This window comes from Notamacropus eugenii, chromosome 2 (genome assembly GCF_028372415.1).
Source record: "Notamacropus eugenii isolate mMacEug1 chromosome 2, mMacEug1.pri_v2, whole genome shotgun sequence".
NCBI classification, from domain to species: Eukaryota; Metazoa; Chordata; class Mammalia; order Diprotodontia; family Macropodidae; genus Notamacropus; species Notamacropus eugenii.
The window spans coordinates 352,125,350-352,142,026 of NC_092873.1; the positions used below are offsets into that span (position 1 = coordinate 352,125,350).

The 16,677-nt window shown below is 43.9% G+C and overlaps 1 protein-coding gene across 2 annotated transcripts; it reads right to left on the reverse strand.

Annotated features, from left to right (window-relative positions):
- Positions 1-717: 717 nt before the first annotated feature.
- On the reverse strand, positions 718-4,478 carry ATP5MC1 (ATP synthase membrane subunit c locus 1). 2 transcript variants are annotated; one of them, XM_072646140.1, is made up of 5 exons: positions 4,035-4,478; positions 3,004-3,055; positions 2,180-2,257; positions 1,668-1,846; positions 718-938 (listed from the first exon to the last, which is right to left on the reverse strand). In XM_072646140.1, exons 2-5 carry the CDS (start codon positions 3,040-3,042, stop codon positions 824-826), a joined length of 411 nt encoding a protein of 136 aa, XP_072502241.1. In that variant the 5' UTR covers positions 3,043-3,055; positions 4,035-4,478; the 3' UTR covers positions 718-823. The 2 variants fall into 2 exon arrangements, with proteins under 2 accessions (XP_072502241.1, XP_072502240.1); XM_072646139.1 differs by having other exon boundaries at positions 3,950-4,055.
- Positions 4,479-16,677: the final 12,199 nt, after the last annotated feature.

Sequence of the window (16,677 nt, forward strand, 5' to 3'; positions counted from 1 at the left end):
GGAGCAGGAAGTACTTACTATTCTTACTAGAGCAAAAGACATGGGTTTTTGCTCTAAGCAAGACACAGGACCTGGTTCTAGCTCTTAACTATTAAAATCTCCTTGTAAAAACCTTCTGGACCACAGTTTCACCACCAGTAATACAGGCATAATACCTGGGTTATGAGGTTAAAATTAGCAAATGGACAGAACAGAAGGAACTTCAGAAGCTATCACTCTCATTTTACAGATGAGGAAACTGAGGTCCAGAGAGTTGAAGTGCTGGGATATGAGCCTACCCACAACAGAGCCTGTGCTCTCATCCACTGTGCTCCTCCATTCTCTTTGCTATAAGGTGCAATATGGTGCCTCTAGCTAGAGACACTTCAGTGCCAAGCATGATGTGCTACCACTCCTGTCTGGATAGAGCCATCTCCACTCAGGTGGCACAGAGGTTAGAGTGCCCAGCCTAGAGTCAGAAAGACCTGAGTTCAAATGTGACCTCAGACACTTACTAGCTATGTGACCCTGAGCAAGTCACTTAACCCTGTTTGTGTTGGTTTTCACATTTGCAAAATAAGCTGGAGAAGGAAATGGCAAACCACTCTAGTATCTTTGCCAAGAATGTCCCCAAGAGGGGTCACCAAGTCTGACACAACTGAAAATAACAAAATCCCCACCCATCCTCCCTCTTTCTTCCACCAGGGCTCCCAAAACACTGGGGCTTAGCCATGTGAGTTTAGAGAAACATGGTGTTTAATGTTAAAGCTCAACACACTCCAGCAAGGGGCTTGGGGCTGGAGTCAAAGCAGCGGGATGGAGGCAGGTGACCCTCCACAGAGCCTCACATGGCGAAGAGGATGAGGAAGGCTACCATCAAACAGAAGAGCCCCATAGCTTCAGACAGGGCAAAGCCCAGGATGGCATAGGAGAAGAGCTGCTGCTTGAGGGATGGATTCCTGCAAAGAACAGAGAAAGAGAGAATAGTTGCTACCCAGATAATAAAGCTAGGGTTATGGGCTAAGAGATGTGGATTTCTGTTACGTGTGGAAGTGAGAGGGTGCCTCCCTGGACAAGTTGTGCGTTCATCCTTTGTTGCCGAAGAAGACCATGCCATCAGAGAAATGATGACTTGACTTTGTTTTGGGTGAGGGAGGGCTGTGCAGGTCACCAGCCTCACTTCTCCTCCAGAGCCATCTGAATCCAGTGACCAGATATTCATCAGGATGACTGGAGATGACCCAGGATGAGGCATCTGGGGTTAAGTGACTTGCCCAAGGTCACACAGCTAGTGAGTGTCAAGTGTCTGAGGTGAGATTTGAACTCAGGTCCTGCTGACTCCTGCACTGGTTCTCTATCTTCTGCACCACCTAGCTGCCTCACCACCCCCACCTCCCCCCAACAAGTTATCATAAGGGAGAAGAACAAGTCATCAGAAGTCATTCCCCTTTCATTAGAGCAAGTGGGTATTAACTCAGCAAGGCTGAGTAATCCCAGGATGTTGTGTGGCCTGGGTTAGAAATTCTGCCACAAATTCTCAATCAAAAATAACTGGGAAAGTAGAGAATCAACAGGGAGGCTCCTGAGGGCACCCATCTTATCTGCCTACCTTCTCACAGAAAGGCTAGTAGGATTATGGTGCAGACTTTAAAGACAAAAATTTTCAGGGCCACTCCTACTCAACTCACCTGGCATAGCCGATGATTAAACTGCCAAACACCGTTCCGATACCTGCCCCTGAGCCAGCCACACCAACTGTGGCGGCCCCAGCCCCAATGAATTTGGCAGCTGTATCAACGTCCCGGGAAATAGCACTGGTCTGGAACTCCCGACGGGCTAGCTGGAGATGGGTACTGCTAGAAGTGGGCTGGAAAGTTAAAAGAGAGACCAATAACTTGGTAAGACATAAGGCTTGGCAGCAAGTTGGGCCCGGCTCTGGTTGGCAATTTGTTCTAAGTAAAGTGATAAAAGTCCACAGGAAAGTATGTTAAAAAAGATGCTGGGAACTACAGGATGCAGGGCAACTCCTTTCTTAGGAATAACTCACATACAAAGGTCATACCAGGTCATATGAAGAACCTACAAAGGTAGGATGGAGCCCAAGTGATCCTTTCCCATTGGACTTGTTATCCCCCTCAAACTCAGAAATATCAATCCAACAACTTCTTTCCAGTTCTGGAAAAGACCCTTACTTTCTTACCTGTTCAAAATGGATCTCTGACCTATTCAGGACAGATGCAGATACAGGCCTGACCAGACCCCTAGTACAGCAGCGGATCTGCAAAATTCAATAAAGATATATGGTGAAAAAAAAATCCAACTAATAAACTTGCTAATTACTGAATCCTTAAATCAAGGTTTTCCACGCATGTACAATTCACAGAACGCCTACAAAGTCAATTAGCTAATCCTCTTGTCCACTAGCTAATACCATATCTTAAAAACCAGCTCAGAAAGACACACTGTGCCCTAAGGATCTTTACCTATTTATCAATAATGCCCTCTGCCACTCAGGTTAATGGATATAGACTTGTTTGGTGTTCTGGGGTGGAAAAAGCAGTCCATACCAGTATCCAGTCAGTTACAAAAGACTTTAATACTCAGGTCATCTCAAAGGTCCCAATAATGCAGGAACCCCATCTTGCTAGGATTCAGTGCGACACTTCCAAGACCGAGGAGGGTCATCCATGTGGTAGGCTCCTCACCCCTGTGAGGTCTCAAACAGGAGTGTAAGGAGAGTGAGCTCTACTTCCTGGTTTCCTTCCCTCCATTCACTGGGGAGGATCCCCAAGCTGCTAAGAGTACCAAGTCACAGAACTTCTGACAACATCTAAGACCAAAGAGAAATCCACTTCAAATCATCTGCTTTTTACAACATTATTCAAGCTACTGCTTTTCTGTACTCTGCCTGCACTTCCTAGGCATCTCATGCAGATCGCTGGTATCTACTCTCTTCAATTCACCCATTTATATGCATGGCACTGCCACCTTGCTAGTACAAGGCTCCCAGGAGACAATGCTTACCAGGGCCGGAGAAATGAGGAGAGCCCCTGTGGTCTGCATTCTGCTCTTTTTACTGAGAAGGAAAAAAAAAGGTAAGAACAGTGGTCTTCACTAGACCAGTTTCAGAAGCAGGCTTCCCTCCTTTGCCCTCACCCCTGCCCCTGTACTTCCTCGGAAAGTAGGAATCCTACCACTGCCCTCCATCCCGTGCCCTTTCGCCCTTCCTCAACCACATGAAAGATAAAGGGCAGGGAATGAGAGGTCAGTGGAGCAGATTCGGCATCCCTCCTCCCCACCTACTGCAGCCGTGATAAGAAGGTCACTGAGGGGCGGCTGAGGGTGGCAAGAAAACCACCCCACACCCCCACGGAGACTTGAGACAGAGGTTGGCAGGTCCCATGGGGCCAGGGCTGTTCTCAGGAACAAATGCTACATGGGCTCATCTAATGGAAACTCCTCACTTTAAAAGGGAAAAGTGAGGCCCGGGGGAGTGAGAGGACGTGTCCCCACGCGGCAGAGCAAGATGAAAATAAAACCTCAGTCTTGGGATCTGGAGCTGGCCGGAGGGGCCCTTAGAGGTCACCTAGGCCAATCCAGCTTGCTCCTTTTGGAGAAGACCAGAGAGGTTGTGTCGAGCCCAAGGTCACACAGCACTTAACGGAGCATACGTGAGAATCGAAGCCCGGTCCTCTGTCTAGCTTCCAAATCTAGGGCTCTAGCCACGACACCACTGCCCGGGGAAGGGAGACCACCCCAGGGCGGAAGCAGCGTGAGCCGCCGCCGTGCCAGCCGCCTGCTCGCTCCCCTGGAGGCAGGGAATCCCGCCTTTGCCCTCCTTCGCCCGCCAGCCATTGCACCCGGCGCCCTCGGGTCCCCGCTCCAAGCCCCGGAATCCCCGTAGGCGGCATGTCTGAGGCACAGCCACGCCCCGGCTGCCTCCTGCACGCAGGCCTGCAGCCCCGGTCACCTGCGTCCCGCGCTCCTTCCTGCTGCCCCGCTCCCCAAGGCCCGGCCCGCCGCGGATGCCTCTAGCTCCGCTCAAGGTGACTCACCTCCCGGCTTCAGCGATTCTCGGCCTCAGAGCCCAGCTCCGCCGCCCACGTGTCCCGTGGTTTCTCCGCTCTCATTGGCCACCGCCCCAGCCCACCCCTTTCTCACTGGAATCCGTCAACCGACGAGGCGCGCCCATTGGCTCCCCGTCGGGCGTCTTCTTCGTATTTTATTGGATATTTCCAGCGAGTCCCGCCTCTTTGCGGCCCAGGGGAAAGTGGGGGCGGGGGGAGGGAGGGAAGGCCTTTCTCTAACACTCGGTTTCTGATTGGTGGATCTTCCGAAATGTTTCTACCATAGAGTACGAAGGACCGGAGGTTCCATAATCTCCTGCACAAAATGGCTGCCAAGGTGGGACCGAGAAAAAGACGTGAGAAAGCCGTAGCGTAGGGACGCCACTTGTCCTTGGAAAGGAGGCTTCCCGACAGCCTGCGTGGGCGTGTTGCATCTTGGGATCTGTAGTCGCGTCATGGCACCAAAGCAGGCTGGGAACTGTGGTTCTTTGCTGCGACCAGCTTCGGGAGCCTTCCCCAGACCCCGCTTCGAAACTTGGCTGAGAAGGTGCCAGGGAGAGTAGTGTGGCAAAATCGATGGCCTCATGTGGTACCTCTGTGAACCTGAAACGCATTTAATCTCTCATTATCGGAACTTTTTTGATCATACGTCCCTATCAGCAAACGCCTTTTGAACATGCACCTTCCATGTTTGTATATTTAATTGATGCACGAATTTAGAAATATCTCTCTCCCTCCCGAATGTTCTTGGTTCTTATGGACTACTGGTGCCAGACTTGTGGCAGAGCCTTCCGAGCTCATATTGGTCTGATCACCCACAGCCGGACACAACATCATGAGGCCATATTGCCCTCTTCCAGCAGGAATAAGGACAAACAATAATATTTAATTACTTGTATCGGATATGCTCATGATTATGCCCCAAAATAGACATTTTAAACGGATGAGATAAAGAAGAAATAATGTTTGATCCGTCCAGATCCAAGACCACCTTTCTTCTCTTTTCAGACACCCTGTTTTCCAGAACTGTGCCCTGAGCTTGGCATGACAACAATCCTTTGGGCTCTGGATGAACTTTGCTGCCACTAAATCACAGAGCTGATGATCCCTGAGCTTGGGCAAGCACCACCAGGCCCAGATATGAGGCCCGACTATGAATGGCTTTTTGTCTAGACAGTGTTGCTGCTGGGTCGAATTGTTGTTGCAAGGTCTTAGCACTGTTGCTACACTATGGTGTTTGATTCTTCATCTAGCCACAAATATATAAATCAAGATTTAGTCCCACTGCCTCATGTCTCCTACGAGAGGAGGCCTCTAATTTCTCTCCCCCAATGGAATAAAGAAAGCTTTTTGCTTTTATCTTGTCTGAGCTCTTTGGTATTTTTGGAGTTAACAATGGTTGCAAAACCTCTGTGACAATTTGGTCACTTGTTACCAGAGTTGACAGATCCTAGAGTCAGTAAGGAGCCACTAGAGTTTATTGAGTAAGAGAGTGACATGGTCATATTCAGGCTTTAGGAAAATCAATTTGGCAACTTGTGGAGAATGGATTGGAAATGAGGCAGGAAGATCAGTTAGGAGGCAATAACAGGGGCAGTAAGGTGTCCAGGTGGATGGAGCACTGATTCTAAAGTCAGGGGGACCTGAGTTCAAACCCAGCTTCAGACGCTCACTAGCTGTGTGACTCTAGGGAAGTCACTTAACCCCGAAGGCCTCCAAAAAAATTAAATGGAAATCATTACAATGTTCCAAGTGAGAGATGATGAGGACCTGAGCTAAGTGGCAGCCTACATGAGAGGAGACATATCTGAGAGATGTTGTGGGAAAAGAAATGAAATTTGACAATTTATTGGAAATGTATGGGGAGGAAGCATGAGGGGCAGAATACGATGACCTAGTGACTGGAAAGGTGGTCCCAATAGGGAAGTTTAGATTAGGAATTGATTTGGGGTGAATGAGATCAGTGATTCAGATTTCAACCTATCCATTCCTGTTTATTGTGTGAGAGAGTCTGTCCCACCCAAAATGAAAACAGGAAAGGGCAAGGAGTAGAGAGCCCAATGCCAGGGGGTATTTACCACAGCCAGTAAGAGAGAGCAAGAGGGAGGTCACAATGGAAGACTTGGAGTTTTCCCAATGGCACCTGCACATAGCCTTAGGTTCTAACTATCAAGGGTTAGGGGAGATTGGGAGACTACACAGGGGAGGGAGTGGGGAGAGTGATGGAGGCTAAGGGGAAGTATGGATACATCGGAGACAAACTATAATAAGCTACTGAAGTTAAGGTAGGATGTAAACCCTCTTCCCACCCTCTCATTGGTTGACCTCAGGGTCAGCTCACTGTGCAGATCTAGGTGATAAGTAGCAAAGCAATATATATATATATACTGGTAGGAGAAGTTTCCTCACTGACAGTTTCCTACATCAGTGAAATCTCAGTTCTGTACCAAAAATGTGCTGGACACTATGCTAAGTGCTGATGATGCCCTCCCACCGAAAAAAAGTCCTTGTTCTCAAAGAACTATCTGGGGAAACAAAAGATAGGGTTGGACTACAGGATCTCCAAGATCACTTCCAATTTTAAATCTATGATCTATGATAGAGAAGCTGGGTTCAAATTCTGACTCTGATGTTTGGGCAAGTCCTTTAATGACTCTGGACCTCAACTTTCTCATCTGTAAAATGAGATTCTCTGAGCTACCTTCCATCTCTCTCTTTATCACAGGATCATAGATTTACCTGGAAGGAATCTCAATGGCCATCTAGTATAGCCTCTTTAATTTTAGCTCTATGATCCATACAAGGTAATTTTGGTGGAGAGGGAACACTAATAGCTGGGAAAATCAGGAAAAACCCCACGTACAAGGGGGTGCTAGAGTTGAGCTGAGTAAGAAGTTGAGAATTCTAAGAAGCTCAGGTAAGAAAGTGTATTCCAGGCATAGGGGCACACATCCTAGGCAAAGGCAGGGAGATGGGAAATGGATTGTCATGGGTGGAAAAATGACAAGACCACCAGTTTGGCTAGACTATGGAGTGTGTGAAGCGAAATGCTGTGTAATAATCAGTCAACAAGCATATTAGTACCTGTTAGGCTTCAGATATTATACTAAGCTCTGAGGACACAGAGAGAAAAACTGTACAATCCCTGACAATATATACAAATATAGGTAAAAACAGGGGAATATACAAAATGAACACAAGGCAGTTGTTTCCCATCAGGAGAGTCATGTAGAAGGTGACTCCTGAGCTGAGTCTTTAAGGAAATTGGAGATTTTGAGAGGCAGAGGTGAGGGGGAAACACATTCTAGTCATGTGGAACAGCTAATGCAAAGGCCCAAAGACAGGAGATGGAATGGACCAGTGTGGCTAGATCTCAGGGCATGTGGAAGGGATTAATGTACAAGTAGATCAGAAAAGCTAGGTTGTAAAGAGTTTAAGTGCTAAACAAAGGAGTTTCTTCAAATGTGCCCAACTCTTCATGGCCACATTTGGGGTTTTCTTGGCAGAGATACTGGAGTGGTTTGCCATTTCCTTCTCCAGCTCATTTTACAGTGAGAAAACTGAGACAAATAAGATCAAGTGACTTGCCCAGGATCACACAGCTAGTAAGTGTCTCAGGTGAGATTTGAACTCAGGAAGATGAGTCTTCCTGACTCCAAGCCCAGTGTTCTATCCACTGTGCCACCTGGCTGCCCAGAGGAGCTTCCACTTGATCTTAAAAGCAACAGGAGTTCATTGGAGTTTATTGAGTGGGGGTGGGGTAGGGTAGCATAGTGAGACCTATACTTTAGGAAAATTACCGTGGTAGCTCTAAGGATGTATTGGAGTGGGGAAAGGTGAGAGCTATAGAGACAAAATAGGAGACTATTACAATAGTCTAGGTAAGTAGTAGGTAATGATGACCTGAAAAAGTGTGGTGACCTCTTCAGGGCAGAAAAAAAGGATATATATGAAAGATGACACGAAGGTAGAAATGATAAGATTTCGCAACTGAATGAATTTATGGAATATGTGCAAGTGAGGAAATGAGGTTGACACAAAGGTAGAGACCTTGGGTGACTGGAAAGATGGTAGTGTCAAGACAACAATAACAAAATGTTTAGAAAAAATGGGTGGGTTGGGGAAAGATCATGAGCTCTATTTTGGACATGTTGAGTTTGAGATGTCTTGGGGACATCAACTTCAAAATATCCCCAAGGAAACTGGAGTCATGGAACTGGAGCTCAGGACTAGAATTGACATAAGTGGATAAATAGTTGGACCTAGAGAAGATAATGAGGTCATCATAAGAGAAAGTGTAAAGAGAAAAGAGAAGAGGGCTCAGAGCAGAGCTTTGGGGTTATACCCACAATTATAAAAGAGCAAAGAAAACTAAGAAGGAGCAGCCTGACAGGTAGGAGGAGAATCAGGAGAGAGTGATGTCAATCTCCCTTGGATTTTCAGAAAGGAAGGATCTTTGTTCTTTTCCCTCTCCCCCAAAAGCAATGGTAACTACATCCATGCGGCAGCAAGAACATATACTTGTCTAGACAAGCCTAAGATTTCATATCCCTAAATGCCTGCTCTTCCTACTTTCCATATTTGCTACAATCCACGCAATCATGCACCAACACTCCCTCCACTTTGATCTTGGCTTGTAACCTTTTCAAATTGAAGAACTTACCATCAGTACGGTAGTTGACCTTGATGCCTTGTTCATCCTCATTGAAAGCATTTGTCAACATGGCTCCCAAAAAGCATGGCAGCAAGCACACAACGCTGTTTCACTCCACTGATGACTGGGAAGGCACGAGAGCTTTGTCCATTATCCAGAGCCCGTGCAAACATGCCATCATGAAATTGACGTACAATATTGATGAACTTCTCTGGGCAACCAAATTTAAGCCCTCACGACTAACAGTGTCAAAGGCCTTTGTCAGATCTACAGACATTGTGTACAGACTTCTATTCTGCTCCTGGCATTTCTCCTGGAGTTGTTGGGCAGCAATTACCATATTGACTGTTCCTCGGCCCTTTCTGAATCCACAATAGCTCTCAGGTAGATGACCATCTTCCAGGCGAAGGATCAGCCTATTAAGGAGGACTCTAGCAGGAATTTTGCCAGCAATGACTAAGAGAGAGACACACCCCCTCTGTGATTGTCACAAGACAACCTATTATCTTTATCCTTATAGAGATGGACAATGGAGATATCCTTGATCTCCTGGGGGATAACCTCCTCTTGCCATATAACCTAGAAAATTTCAGTCAGCTTTTGTATGAGTAATGGTCCCCCTAACTTGCAAATCTCAGTTGGAATAGAATCAGCACCAGGTGCTTTGCCACATGAAAGGAGCCTAATGGCCCCCAAAACCTCTTCTTCAGTTGGAAGTTCAGCTAAGGAGGGATTGACTTCAACCTGAGGTAAATGGTCAATGGCCTCAGCATTGATTGATGATGGTCTCAATGCAGCCTCTGAAGCTGAGATGCAACAAAGTATGGATCAATTCTCTGCTGCCTGTGCTAATTTTAGCCTAATAATTAACACCAAAAAAAAAACACAGGTGCTCCCTCAGCCACCATCACACCATCCTTATGTGGAACCATCAATTACAACAAATGGAGAAGTTCTGAATGCTGTGGATAAGTTCACTTACTTTGGTAGTGTACTTTGCAGGGATGTACACATTGACAATGAGGTTGACCCACACGTTGCCAGAGGTAGCTCAGTGTTTGGGAGGCTCTGAAGAAAAGTTTGGGAGAGAAGAGGTATTAGAATGACTACCAAATTGAAGGTCTACAGAGCCGTTGTGCTGACCTCATTATTGTATGCCTGTGAAACATGGACAGTCTACCAGCGCCATGCCAGGAAACTGAATTGTTTCCATTTGAACTGTCTTAGGAAGATTCTGAAGATCAGCTGGCAGGATAAGGTACCAGAGACTGAGGTCATTGCTCGAGCTGAACTGCCAAATATTCAGACTATGCTTCAGAGAGCGCAACTCCAATGGGCTGGCTACTCTGTTCGAATGCAAAATGTACGCTTCCCCAAGATTATTTTATGGAGAACTCAAATAGGGCAGCCGATCACATGGTGGCCAGAAGAAGCGATACAAGGACACTCTCAAGAACTTTGGATTTGACCGTGCAACATGGGAGACACTGGCACAGGATTGCTCAGCATGGCATGCCCACATAAGAAAAGGTGCTGTGCTGTTTGAGCAAAACAGAATTGAGACAGCACAAAGTAAACACAGGATGCGCAGATTTGGGATGTTCACCCCAAATATTCACATGAACTATCTATGCCCAACCTGTGGTAGAGCATTCTGAGCTCATATTGGTCTGATCAGCCACAGTCGGACACACTGAAATTTCACTTTACAGTAGTGATTTCATTTTGGTCCTCTTTGAAGACAAAGAACAACCAACCATCCAACTATATGCTACAATCCAGTGACCTTGGCTTCCTTGCTGTTACTCAAACAAGACTCTCCATTTCCTGATCCAAGGCATTTTCACTGGCTGTGCCCTATGCCTGGAATGTCCTCCCTTCCAATATCTGCCTCCTAGATTTCCTGGCTTCCTTCAAGTCTCAGATAAAATCCCATCTACTTTTTTTTAAATTTTAAATTATTAATTTAGTTTTAGTTTTCAACATTCACTTTTATAAGATTTTGGATTCTAATTTTTTTTACTTTCCCTTCCCTCCCTCCCCAAGAAGACATGCAATTTGATATAGGCTATATATGTATAATCATATTAAACATATTTCTACATCAATCATATTATAAAATAATCAGAACAAAAGGGAAAAACCATGTGAAAAGAAAAAAACAAAAATAGTTTGCTTCAATCTACATTCAGACTCCAATAGTTCTCTCTCTGGATGTGAATAACATTTTCCATCATGAGTCTTTTGGAATTGTCTTACATCATTGAATTGCTGAGAAAAATTAAGCCTATGAAAGTTGGTCATTAAACAATATTGCTGTTACTGTGTCCAATGTTCTCCTGGTTCTGCTCACTTCACTCTGCATCAGTCCATGTAAGTCTTTCTAGGATTTTCTGAAATCTGTCTGCTCATCATTTCTTATAGCACAATAGCATTCCATTATATTCATATACCACAACTTGTTCAGCCATTCCTCAATTGATGGGCATTCCCTCATTTTCCAATTCTTTGTCACCAGAAAGAGTTGCTATAAATATTTTTGCACATGTGGGTCCTTTTCCCTTTTTTATGATCTCTTTGGGATACAAACCTAGAGGTGGTATTGCTGGATCAGTGAAATCTCACCTTCTAAGGAGCCTTTCCTGATCCCCCAAAATACTAGTGACTTCCTCCTGAGATTATGTCCTATTTGTCCTGCTTATATATGTACAGGATTGTTTCCATGTTGTTTCCCCCCTTTGGCTGGAAGTTCCTTGAAGGTAGGCCCTGTTTTTTCCTTGCTTTGAATCCTCATCACTTAGTCTGGTGAAAAGTGTGATTTCCCAGTCTCCCAACACTTCTCCCATGAGTGCTGCTTGTTCCACACTGCTTTTCTGGTGTTTGACTCAGTCTGTGTCTCTTGGTTCCTTCATTGGGCCCAAGGCGTCCGCTTTTCCTTTCCCTTAGAACAGGAAGGTCAGCTGATTAGTCAAGATCTGATCCCACTCACAGGGCTAGGTAGTTCCCCAGGGGACTGACTACAAGAACATGAGAAGATTTCTTGCCCTTCAGCATCCTGTTACACAAGAATAGTGGAGAGCTGGCTGGGCACATTTTCTGAAAGGAGCCACAAGGAGAGATTGAACGTGAGATTGAAATTTGGATCATGGTGGGTGGTGGCAAGCTGCTGGAGGTGGGGAAGGTATAGTATAAACGTATAAGTGGAAGGGAAGCAGCACTGCTAGGTATATACCCCAGGAGGTTAAAGACAAAAAGTGGGGTCCCACATACACCCAAATAGTCATAACAGTATTTTTTGTAGAAGCAAAGAAATACAAAACAAGGTAGGTGTGAGTCAGAGGAGCAGTGGAGGAGGTACAATAGATAGAATTTTGACTTGGGATGAGGAAGACGTGTTTTCAAGTCCCAGGATGGAGAGGAGACCCATATTTGGGAATGAGGGTGATGGAAAAAGCAAAAGATCTCAAAAAATATAAGTTTTTTTTTTTGTAAGAAAAAGGTTTGACTTTTTCATTTTCATTTAAAATTTTCATTTTAAAACTGTGTAATTTGGGCAAGTCACACTCTAAACTTCAATTTCCTCATCTGTAAAATGGGGAAAATAATGGCACCTACTGCAAAGAATTGTTGTGAAAAGATCAAATAAGATCATATGTAATAATAATAGCAACTAACATTTTTATGGTCCCAGTTATGTGCCAGGCACGATGCTAACTGCTTTACAATCATCTCATTTGATCCTCAGAGCAACTCTGGGAGGTAAGGGCTATTATTCCCATTTCACAGATAAGGAGACTGAGATGGGGGTGAAGTGATTTGTCCAGGATCACACAGTTTATAAGAAGAGTCTGAGGTAGAATCTGAACTCAGTTTTTCTTGATGCCAGGCCCAGGGTGCTATATATACTGTACCACCTAGCTGGCTTAATACACAAGGGGCTTTGCAAATTTAAATGGTTTGCTATATAAATTCTGATTGTTGATATTATTATTACAAATTGTGGCAATGAATGTAATGAACTATTTCTGTACTCTAAGAAACAGTGAATATGATGAATTCTAAAAAATAGAGAATTTTATAAACTAAAACAGAATGAACTAAGCAGAACTGGTACAATTATATGCACGATAATGGCTGTAACTATAAAGAACAAAAATTGGACCACTGTGTAATGATAATATCACTACCTACTGCAAAGAAGAGCTGAAAACACGGCTCCTTTGCTAGGGGTTGGGAGGCAGGGAACTAGGGGAGTGGAATATTGTATGTACTGTCAAATACAGTTGATTCATTCTTGGTTTTGCCCAACTGCTTTTCTTCTCTTTCTTTTAAAATCTTTGATACAAGGGAAAGTCTGCTGGGGAGGGTGAGGGGAAAGGAGAGAACTATATTTGAGAATGAGCTTAATGGAAAAAATAAAAGATCTCAATAAATGTAAGATTTTTTTCAATTTATTTATTTATTTTTCATTTTCAACATTTGCTTCCATAAGTTTTAAATTTTCTCCCCCTCCCTCCCCCCTTCCTCCCCAAGATGGCATGCAATCTGATATGGGCTCTACACATACTAAATATAAGATTTTTTTAAAAATAGAGGGACTGACTTCACTAATTTTCATTTTAAAAATTTCTGTTTCTAGCTGGGTTAGTGAAGCCTGGCTGGCCTTGGAAGTGGGGTTCCGTCTGCTAAAAGTGATGGAAAGAAGCATATCTTCTAGCAAAATTATTTTGCAGGAACCTATAGCCTTCTAATTGATCTCTCTGCCTCAAGTCTCACTCCAATGTATTCTCCATTTAACTGCTAAAGTGATATTCCTGGGGCAGCTAGGTGGCATAGAAGATAGAGCACAGGCCCTGGAGTCAGGAGGACCTGAGTTCAAATCAGACCTCAAATTCTTACTAGTCCTTGTCACCCTGCTCAAGTCACTTAGCCCTAATTGCCTCCAAAAAAATACATGAAGTGATATTCCTGAAGTGAAGGTCCAGCCATGTCACAGTCTCAATAAGTTCCAGTATTTTCCTGCTATCTCTAGAATCAAATACAAATGTCTCTGTTGGTATTTAAAACCATTCGTAATATGCCTTGATCTGCCTTTCCTGCTTGTACATCATCATTGTCCTTCTCACACTCATACTTCCAGCAAACTGACCTTGTTTCTCTCCCCCACACATCATACTTCCTTCTCTTGTCTTCAAGATTTTGTACAGACTATCCTTTCAGGCCCAAAACGCACATTTTCCTTATCTCCTTCTCAGAATCTCTAGTTTACCTCAAAGCCTGGTTCAGGGCTGCTCTACTAGGACACCAACGTTCATTCCCTACTCCTCAGGGCCGAGTGCTAGAACACCCCCTGCCCCCATCAGCTGCTGCAGATCTTCTGTTTATCTTTTATTCACTTTGTCTGTATTTTCTATCTATTTACATGTCTCCTTTCTGTTTTCCCAGATAGGATTTAAGCTCCTGGACTGCAGGCACCAGTCTTGGTTTTGACTTTTTGTTCCCAGTACCTGACACATAGTGAGCATTTAATGCATGTTTGTTAGATAGACTGATTTTAGTGGAAGGAAGGTTAGTAGCGCAGTTAGGTAGAGAAGTGGATATGATGGGGTACAAGCCCAAGCCAAGACTTTTTCCCCCTTGGATCAGGAGGACTTTTGTCACATTTGTCTGAAGGGCCCTGGAAAGTTTGGCCTTGGGGGAGGGCTCCTTGGATTCCCCTTCCATTTCTCCCAGGCCAGATATTCCCTATTTTCTATTTAGCATTTTTTTGATATTCCTCCCTTTGATCCTATTACCAGCCACTCCCATCAGTATCCTCCCTGGGTTTGATCTATCAAGACCATCCATGGGACCCCAGACTACCTGGCAACACCTGGATGCTACCCTCAGTCTTTTTCTGTATTTAAGTTCCATCTCGCCTCCCTGAAGGTGCTCAGATTCAATCCAGCTCAGATTCTGTCGAGCTGAGATTCTATTTGGTGCGCTTGTGAATATAACCATTACAAATGCTTAGGCTCCTTAAGAGTCAACCCAATATGGCGGATCTTTAATATACTTTGTTTTTCTTTGGCTTTAAGAAGGCTTGAGTAGAATTCATTTGAGCAGGACCCAGCGTGTGAGTATTTTGGGGTACAACACCCCTAACCTCAGATAGAGCACTGCTCCTGGACATGTATTAGTTGTGTGACCCTGGGCAAGTCACTTAACCCCAATTGCCTCCAAAAAAAAGAAAGAAAAAAAGAAAGGAAGAAAGAAAGGAAGAAGAGAAAGAAAAAAGAAAGAAAGAAGCCCATGGAATCAGTCAGGAGACTTGACTTCTAATTCCAATTTTTGATATTTACCGTGTGGCCATTGACAAACTATTTAAGTTCTCTGGACTTAGACTCAGAAGACCTGTGAGAGTCTTTCCATTTCTAGATCCGATGAGCTCCTATGAACAATATAGGCAGGCCTAGCCCATATATGTTTGTATTCCATACTTGTATTCTTTATCTCAGAGGGGTGTTAGAGGAAAAGTACTCTAGAAAAATTTGAAGTAATATAGAATGCCTGAAAGACAGCATGGCACAGTGGAAAGCTTGAGAATAATCATAATAACCATAATAATAGCATTTATATAGCAATTTAAGTTTTATGAAGCAATTTACATGTACTGTTTTGTTTGAACTTCACAATAACCCTATGAAGTAGATTCTATTATTAGCCAGATTTTATAGATGAGTAAACTGTGATAGAGAAAAGATTAAATGAATTGCCCAAGATTATACCGCCTAAGGCAGGATTTTTGTTCTTTCTGGCTCTTAAGATGAGTATTTTATCCACTGTACCATCTAGCCCTTGAACCTGGAATTAGGGGAGACCAAATGCTGCCTCAGATATTTAGTGTGATTTCAGGCTTAATCTCTAAGGTCTCAGTTTCCCTATATGTAAAATGAAGGGCTTGAACCTGATGGCTTCTAAGGTCTCATTCAGCTCTAAATCGATCATTTTCATTTGTTTCATGGTAAGCAGGGGCTTATTGTATGGAGAGGAGGGCACATGCCAAGCTAACTTGGGGGAAGAAAGCCTGCTCAGAGAGAAACCTGAGAATCCTTGAATTGGCAAAATGACCTCCTATGGAAGAGGCAAAGTGCAAAGCAAGACTGTTAACAAGTCAATTAATGCCCATTTCCAAAGACATTTCTCATACTTGCTATACAAGACATTCCATTCTCTCTCTTGCCTCGTACTTCATACAGGCTGGCCCCCAATACCTACCAGGTTCTGCCTCTTGGAATCCCTTGTTTTCTTATAAGATTAACTCAAGTGCTGCCTATTCTACAAACAGGACTTTCCTGATTCCCTTCGTTGTTATTGATACTTTCCTACCATTACTCCAAAATGGCTTTGTCTTTTTTTTTTGTATAGTACTCTCTCTAGGCTACTTCCCTAACTTGGATTTGTGTTCAAAAGTTGGGTCTCCCCAGGGCAGCTTGCTACTAACTTGGGTTCTAGGGGTTGCCCTGTGGGTCCCTGCTCCTGCTACTATAACCCACAAGTCTCACACCCCCAGTGTTCTCTCTTAACAATCATTCAGTAGACATAATAGTTTTCATTTTTTTGTAATACAATTATAATTTAATTTTTTCCAATCACACATAAAGACAATTTTTAATATTCTTTTTTAAAAACTTTGAGTTTCAAATTCTCTTTCTCCTTCTCCCCTTTTCCCTCCCTGAGATGGTAAGCAGTTTGATATAGGTTATAGTTATGCAATCATGCAAAATACATTTCCATATTAGTCATCAGACACAACAGCTTTTAGCAAAGATATTTACTAAAAAAGTAGCTATGAAAGGGCTATAAAACTGTGCATAGCCTTTGACACAGCAATACCACTACTAGGTCTATATCCTCAAGAGATCAAAGAAAAAGGACCTATATGTGACAAAAAAAAAATTTATATATATATATATATATATATATATATATATATAT

Coding starts and splice junctions, on each gene's coding strand:
- ATP5MC1 (XM_072646140.1), bottom strand. CDS start 3,042: ATGCAGACCACAGGGGCTCTCCTCATTTCTCCGGCCCTG. Junction 2,258..3,003: donor TCCTCATTTCTCCGGCCCTG/GTAAGCATTGTC, acceptor TGAATTTTGCAG/ATCCGCTGCTGTACTAGGGG. Junction 939..1,667: donor TTAATCATCGGCTATGCCAG/GTGAGTTGAGTA, acceptor TGTTCTTTGCAG/GAATCCATCCCTCAAGCAGC.